The sequence below is a fragment of the Camelina sativa genome, chromosome 6 (assembly GCF_000633955.1).
Source record: "Camelina sativa cultivar DH55 chromosome 6, Cs, whole genome shotgun sequence".
In the NCBI taxonomy this organism is placed as follows: domain Eukaryota; kingdom Viridiplantae; phylum Streptophyta; class Magnoliopsida; order Brassicales; family Brassicaceae; genus Camelina; species Camelina sativa.
Window position 1 is genome coordinate 23,009,295 of NC_025690.1, and position 7,740 is coordinate 23,017,034.

At 38.9% G+C, this 7,740-nt stretch overlaps 1 protein-coding gene across 2 annotated transcripts in view; it reads right to left on the reverse strand.

Annotated features, from left to right (window-relative positions):
• LOC104793070 (calcium-transporting ATPase 4, plasma membrane-type-like) overlaps window positions 1,866-7,740 on the reverse strand; it is a 7,164-nt gene continuing 1,289 nt past the window's right edge. The window contains exons 2-8 of one of the 2 annotated variants that reach the window (XM_010519348.2): window positions 7,232-7,286; window positions 5,200-7,133; window positions 4,959-5,114; window positions 4,829-4,896; window positions 2,781-2,884; window positions 2,397-2,695; window positions 1,866-2,312 (exon numbers count right to left, since the gene is read on the reverse strand). In XM_010519348.2, the coding sequence (XP_010517650.1) occupies window positions 2,007-2,312; window positions 2,397-2,695; window positions 2,781-2,884; window positions 4,829-4,896; window positions 4,959-5,114; window positions 5,200-7,133; window positions 7,232-7,286 (2,922 nt within the window). In that variant the 3' untranslated portion in view covers window positions 1,866-2,006. Of the gene's footprint in view, window positions 2,313-2,396; window positions 2,696-2,780; window positions 2,885-3,809; window positions 4,257-4,340; window positions 4,640-4,724; window positions 4,897-4,958; window positions 5,115-5,199; window positions 7,134-7,231; window positions 7,287-7,740 lie in introns of those variants that run through there. The other variant, XM_010519347.2, reaches the window with a different exon arrangement.

Genomic DNA, 7,740 nt, shown 5'->3' on the forward strand with positions numbered 1-7,740 from the left:
TACCTAATTAATGGATGCACAATGACTACAAACACATACACATCCGTCGTATGTTTGAATGTTTTGTTATGTTTTTCCACAAGTTTTAGTAATGTATTGTATAATAAGTGGATATGAATGGTCCTTGTGATAATACAATAATACATCTGAAATAAGAAATAATGAAAAGTACGACTTTTGTTTCTGCGACTACATTTTTCATATACATACTTTGACTAAGAGGAAAAGAAACGTGCGATTTGAGTTGCCTTATAATTGTGTTTTGGTATCCATCCACATGTTTGTTTACTATGTGGACAGCGTTCCGATCGTTTTGCAGCTAATCTAGACAGTCAAAACGAATTCCGAACGTAACATGTGTACTAGAGATTTTAATTTGTAATAGAGATCTGTGTTTTTGTTTCAGCGAGGTACCTGGCAAAAGACGAAGGAGTTGAAGATGACTGTGTTGAGAACAGCTGTGGAGTCAGGCCCATNAATGGAGGACCCCAGAGATCATCATCATCATCATCCATGGTGGTCACAAGAGTAAACCGCAAAATTCATCCTGTAAAATTAAAATTAAAAGTAAAAAAACAACCTTTTTCACACCCACATTTCCAAAATTCTCACTACCAGTAAGAAACAAAAAAAAAAACCAGTAAAATCTATCTTCAACCCTCGAAATCAAAATGCAAAGAAAAAAACCACTGGATGAGTAAACCATACCGGGAAAGAAGAGCTTCTTCTTAGTCGATGGATCTTCTTCAAGAATCTCAGAGATAAAAGCGTCTTTTTTTTCTAGGGTTTGGAGAAGAGGTCGGCGAGAGAATTTAGGGGGAGAGAGAAAAATAAAAAAGGCTGGCAGTGAAAGCGACGAACACTCTTCTGCAAAATATAGAGAGAGTAGAGTGTGTTAAAAGAGTAAAGAGAGAGAGAGAGAGAAAGGTCGGTTGAAACGGTGAACGGGGATGCTACAAATGGATAACCCAACGGTGGCGCGTGTACCACTCCAAACAAAATAAAGCCGTTTTATAATGAGTTAAACCGGAAAAAAACTCAGATTAGTTGACTTTTTCTTTGACCATAGTCTTTGTTGGTAAATTATGTTAGTCTGTGTTTGAGTTTACTGTACGCTTCTCTGATGATGGGTTTTTTTCAATCCGACGGTTAGGAAAAAATGACGAGTCAAAGATGGCCAGAATCGTAATAAAGTGTAAGACCAAGGGTGTCCCCACGAAACTTCGAAGATCGCTTTTTTTTTTATTATTTGACATCTGAGAGTGACGTCCGTACATTTTAGTTTTGCTTTTCCAAAGATTTTTTAATACGCGTAACTCAAAGTTCTTAAATTGAATTAACTAAGGGGATTATGAAAGTATTAGCATTATGCTTATGCATAATTTCTTACTTTCCAAAAAGCATTTGAAGCAAAAGTTGGTGTTCTTTCTTTCTTTCTTTCTTTCAACCTTTTTTTGACGTTTTTATCTACGTGCGTATACAGCAAATAAAGCTATTCTGTATACGTTGATGTGAGAGTATTTTATATGCTATGTGATTTGATTTAACATGTCATCTAGAGAATAACATGTCATTCTCTTTTACAATTCAACGAATACGCGTCTTTCTTTTGTTTTTAACTTTACGTGTAGGTGTTCTTCTATTTGTAAGAAAGACAATGATGTATACATATCACATTACCTAAAAAGGCTAAAACCATAGATGTTTATAGGATACGAAAATAGTAGATGTCAATTGTCAATAGACTAATCACATTACGTATTTAGTATCTACTAAACGTTTCTTCTAACAACGTGTTTGTTTAATGGCATTCAACAGCAGCGAGAGTTCACATTCCAACCACAAGTTCGTATAGAGGATTGGAATAAGTGAAAAAACAAAATTTTGATTCGTGGTAAAAGAAATAAGGATGTGCAGTGCCAGTAGTATCCAAATAAGCAGCAAACTTACATATTTGAAAATCACTACCCGGATAACCAAAAAAGGATGAACACATAGAAACGTGATCAGGCAGAGTTGGAAGAAGAAGGACCAGAAGGAAGCAGGTCGTAGCCATCGTGATGGTCACAAGACTCCACTGGTATGCATTTGAGGATAACCGCTACAATCATGCTCAATGATCCTATCAAGATTGATAATAACCAATGTTGCCAGCTCAGCGGAACGGTGCTAGCAAATGCTCCAAGAAACTCTACTATGATCACTTGGAACACAACCGTCACTGTCATTACCCATGTGAAGACCCAGCTACTGAACATTCCTTTGAACACATTTATCTTCTCTATCTCCCGGCTATTGATCTCATTGAATACCTGTTTTTACACACCATTTTGATCTATCACGTTACTTATTCTTTATATAAGAGTTGAGTTAGTGTTTTTGTTTCAGAGCGGTACCTGGCAAAAGACAAAGGAGTTGAAGATGACTGTGTTGAGAATGGCTGTGGAGTCAGGCCCATCAAGTTTGAGAATTGACTTGCCTGCGAAATTGAGAATTCCCAAGACAATCAACTGGTAAACGCTTTGACCGGCTATGTTTCTCCACATGGTTTTGGTGATGAAGCTAGAAGTTCTAGCGATTGGTGCACGTTTCATTAAACCTTCATTGGGAGGTTCTGTTGCTAGAGCCAATGCACCGAGTGTGTCCATGATCATGTTGACCCAAAGCAGTTGCACAGCAGTGAGTGGAGCAGATCCTGGATAAGAAACCAAAAGAAAGTGTTATTTATATATGGCCAAAAAATAGGAGAAAGACCGTGTCTAAATGTTATCTGATAGTACCTGTGATGCAAGCAGAGACGAAGTTGATGATCAGAGCGACAACATTAACCGTTAGCTGGAACTGAACAAACTTTTGAATGTTTATATATACAGCACGTCCCCATCTAGCTNGGGATGCTACAAATGGATAACCCAACGGTGGCGCGTGTACCACTCCAAACAAAATAAAGCCGTTTTATAATGAGTTAAACCGGAAAAAAACTCAGATTAGTTGACTTTTTCTTTGACCATAGTCTTTGTTGGTAAATTATGTTAGTCTGTGTTTGAGTTTACTGTACGCTTCTCTGATGATGGGTTTTTTTCAATCCGACGGTTAGGAAAAAATGACGAGTCAAAGATGGCCAGAATCGTAATAAAGTGTAAGACCAAGGGTGTCCCCACGAAACTTCGAAGATCGCTTTTTTTTTTATTATTTGACATCTGAGAGTGACGTCCGTACATTTTAGTTTTGCTTTTCCAAAGATTTTTTAATACGCGTAACTCAAAGTTCTTAAATTGAATTAACTAAGGGGATTATGAAAGTATTAGCATTATGCTTATGCATAATTTCTTACTTTCCAAAAAGCATTTGAAGCAAAAGTTGGTGTTCTTTCTTTCTTTCTTTCTTTCAACCTTTTTTTGACGTTTTTATCTACGTGCGTATACAGCAAATAAAGCTATTCTGTATACGTTGATGTGAGAGTATTTTATATGCTATGTGATTTGATTTAACATGTCATCTAGAGAATAACATGTCATTCTCTTTTACAATTCAACGAATACGCGTCTTTCTTTTGTTTTTAACTTTACGTGTAGGTGTTCTTCTATTTGTAAGAAAGACAATGATGTATACATATCACATTACCTAAAAAGGCTAAAACCATAGATGTTTATAGGATACGAAAATAGTAGATGTCAATTGTCAATAGACTAATCACATTACGTATTTAGTATCTACTAAACGTTTCTTCTAACAACGTGTTTGTTTAATGGCATTCAACAGCAGCGAGAGTTCACATTCCAACCACAAGTTCGTATAGAGGATTGGAATAAGTGAAAAAACAAAATTTTGATTCGTGGTAAAAGAAATAAGGATGTGCAGTGCCAGTAGTATCCAAATAAGCAGCAAACTTACATATTTGAAAATCACTACCCGGATAACCAAAAAAGGATGAACACATAGAAACGTGATCAGGCAGAGTTGGAAGAAGAAGGACCAGAAGGAAGCAGGTCGTAGCCATCGTGATGGTCACAAGACTCCACTGGTATGCATTTGAGGATAACCGCTACAATCATGCTCAATGATCCTATCAAGATTGATAATAACCAATGTTGCCAGCTCAGCGGAACGGTGCTAGCAAATGCTCCAAGAAACTCTACTATGATCACTTGGAACACAACCGTCACTGTCATTACCCATGTGAAGACCCAGCTACTGAACATTCCTTTGAACACATTTATCTTCTCTATCTCCCGGCTATTGATCTCATTGAATACCTGTTTTTACACACCATTTTGATCTATCACGTTACTTATTCTTTATATAAGAGTTGAGTTAGTGTTTTTGTTTCAGAGCGGTACCTGGCAAAAGACAAAGGAGTTGAAGATGACTGTGTTGAGAATGGCTGTGGAGTCAGGCCCATCAAGTTTGAGAATTGACTTGCCTGCGAAATTGAGAATTCCCAAGACAATCAACTGGTAAACGCTTTGACCGGCTATGTTTCTCCACATGGTTTTGGTGATGAAGCTAGAAGTTCTAGCGATTGGTGCACGTTTCATTAAACCTTCATTGGGAGGTTCTGTTGCTAGAGCCAATGCACCGAGTGTGTCCATGATCATGTTGACCCAAAGCAGTTGCACAGCAGTGAGTGGAGCAGATCCTGGATAAGAAACCAAAAGAAAGTGTTATTTATATATGGCCAAAAAATAGGAGAAAGACCGTGTCTAAATGTTATCTGATAGTACCTGTGATGCAAGCAGAGACGAAGTTGATGATCAGAGCGACAACATTAACCGTTAGCTGGAACTGAACAAACTTTTGAATGTTTATATATACAGCACGTCCCCATCTAGCTACATTTACTATTGTTTTAAAGTTATCGTCCATGATGATCACATCAGCATTCTCTTTTGCAACCTGCATATTGGGAACATTAATCTCAAGTCTTTTTGATTAACCAAACCAGTATTAGGGGTTACCTCTGTTCCAGCTATTCCCATTGCAAGTCCAATGTCTGCTTCATGCAATGCAGGAGCATCGTTTGTCCCATCCCCAGTCACTGCAACTACCTCTCCGATTTTCCTCAAGTTGCTGACTAACGTATGTTTGTCCAGTGGCAGAGACCGAGCCATTACCTGAAGGCAGAAGCTAGGAATTCTTAAGATATTTCAAAATTTTCAATAGACAGGTGAACAATAACAATTCATTCTATCAACGAACCTGAATTTTGGGGATAATGTTCCTCATTTCGTGAGGAGACAAATCCCGGAATTCTGAACCTTCTATAGCTAAACCTCCTTCAGTAAATATGCCACATTCTTTAGCAATTGCTTTGGCTGTGCTTATGTTATCTCCAGTGACCATACGGACAGTGATTCCAGCAGCTTGACAAGTCTGAACGGCTTCCCTAACACCCGGACGTACTGGATCTTTGATACCAACAACTGCTATCATTGTATAGCCTCCATCAGGGAGATCTCCACTAGGAGCTTCATCTAGATCTTTGTAAACCAAGCAGAGAGTCCTCAGAGCCTCTGAAGCAAAACCCTCTATGATATCAGAGATACTCGTAATCCGTTCTTCATTCAGTGGAACAGATTCTCCACTCGAATCCACAACATTCTCGCACATTTTCAACACTATTTCAGATGCGCCTTTGCAGAAAGCTCGTGCACCACCTCTAGGAAGAGCTATAAGAACAGACATTTTCTTCTTGTCTGAATTGAACGGATCAATCTTGAGTATCTTATGCTCTTTGCGTTGTGCGCCAAAATCACCACCTAAAAGCAAACCGAATTCGAGTATTGCTCTTTCCGTCGGGGATCCTAGGATCTGAGTGGTTCCATCTTTATCCTTAACAACTTCAGAACCAGTGTTCTGAAATATGCCCTGCAAAAGAATACTCTGAACTTCTTCTGGTAGTTCTAACTGAAAGCTTTCTCCACTTCCCTCTTGCCTCTCTTGAACCTTATCACAGATCCATACTTTGTTGACCACCATGTGATTAGTAGTCAAGGTCCCTGTCTTGTCAGTGCAGATGCAAGTAGAAGAACCCATGGTCTCGCATGCAGCAAGATGTCTCACAAGTGCCCTGTCACTCATCAGCTTCTTCATAGCAAATGCCAAACTTAAGGTCACTGCCAGTGGCAAACCTTCGGGTACGGCAACGACAATGATAGTTACCGAGATTGCAAAGTAGTCAAGTAGCGTCAGTGCATCTTCAGATGACCAGTTGGTGAAGCTACCAGATGTTGCTTTCTCCAAGACAAACCTTATGCACAATACCAGAAACGTAAGCACAGCAAAGCTTAGACCGATCTTACCAATTATTGTTGCAACCCCATTGAGCTTCACCTGCAGAGGAGTCTCATCTTCTCCACCATCAACCAGCGTTTCCATCAATTTTCCCCACTCAGTCCTCATACCAACTGATGTCACCAGCATTTTTCCAGAACCGTTTTGAACTTTGGTTCCTGAAAGCAGAAAAGGCTTCTCTCTACTCACATGTGACGGTTCACTCTCGCCCGATAAGCTTGACTCGTCTATCTCCAAGTTGTATCCAGATATAAAAATCCCATCAGCTGGAACCTGATTCCCAATAGATAGATGAACTACATCTCCAACGACCAAGTCATGAATGGAGATTTCTTGTCTGTTCCCATCTCTGGTGACCTGGACAATAATCTTCTTCTTCTCTCGATCCAAGTCTCTGAACTGCAAAGATTGCTTGTAATCACTGATTGCAGTAACCATGACAACCAAGAGTATACTTAGCAAAATCCCCGTCCCATCATACATTCCCTGTGGAAATCCTTCTGTGGCAACACCCACGCCTATCGATACCGCAGCGCACACCATAAGGATGATAAGGGTTATGTCATGGAGCGCTTCCCAAACAAACATAAAGAAAGATCTGGCTGGTTTCTCAGTGTAACGATTTTCTCCATATATCTTTTCCCTGGTAGGCACTTCACTCGAACGAATGCCTTCAGAGAGAGATACAGATACTTTCTTAGCAATTTCTTCAACTCCACCTTTGTGTAACAAGCTCTTAGTGTCATTTTTGCGAACCATAGATGAAAGTTCATCTGCTTCAATAGAAAATCCGGCCCCCTTAACCTCATCACTGAGCTTGTATTCCGGCCTAGCAACAGCTACAGAAAAAAACAATGAGGAAAGAAAAGTTAACAACATGACTATATAAACTCAGTCACCGTATAACCATATAAATCCAGCAGCATGCATATCTTACCATCAATGAATTGAAGAGCTGCCTTTTGAACGTAGAAAGCAACTCGGATTTTTTCCTGATAATGAGTAAAGAGAGTGAGCTAACAGATAAATCACCACAACAGGCAAATCTTTGGTCACACTCATACAGAAAACTGAAGAAGAACAAATCCATTGCTTGCTTAATTTTCATTGGAACGTCAATTATATCAGTGATCTCATCTCACAAAACACAACTAACCCTATTGTAGGCAAAATATATAGGGAACCAGAATTAACAATAGCATCTAAAGTGCTAATCAATCCCCTCACTTTTAAGACCTAAGTTTTAAGAATGTAAGTTACAGTGTCTTTTATTCAACAGTTGGGTTACAAAACATTTTGATTTATTTAAAACAGACTGAAACGTGATTCAATTTCAACGCTAGAAAAAAAAGAGACGAAAAGGGAAAAAGATGAAAAGACAATGAGCTCTCATGATATCCAAAAGAATCCCAAAAATGCATCTTTATTAGGTTTGCGCAAGTGGGG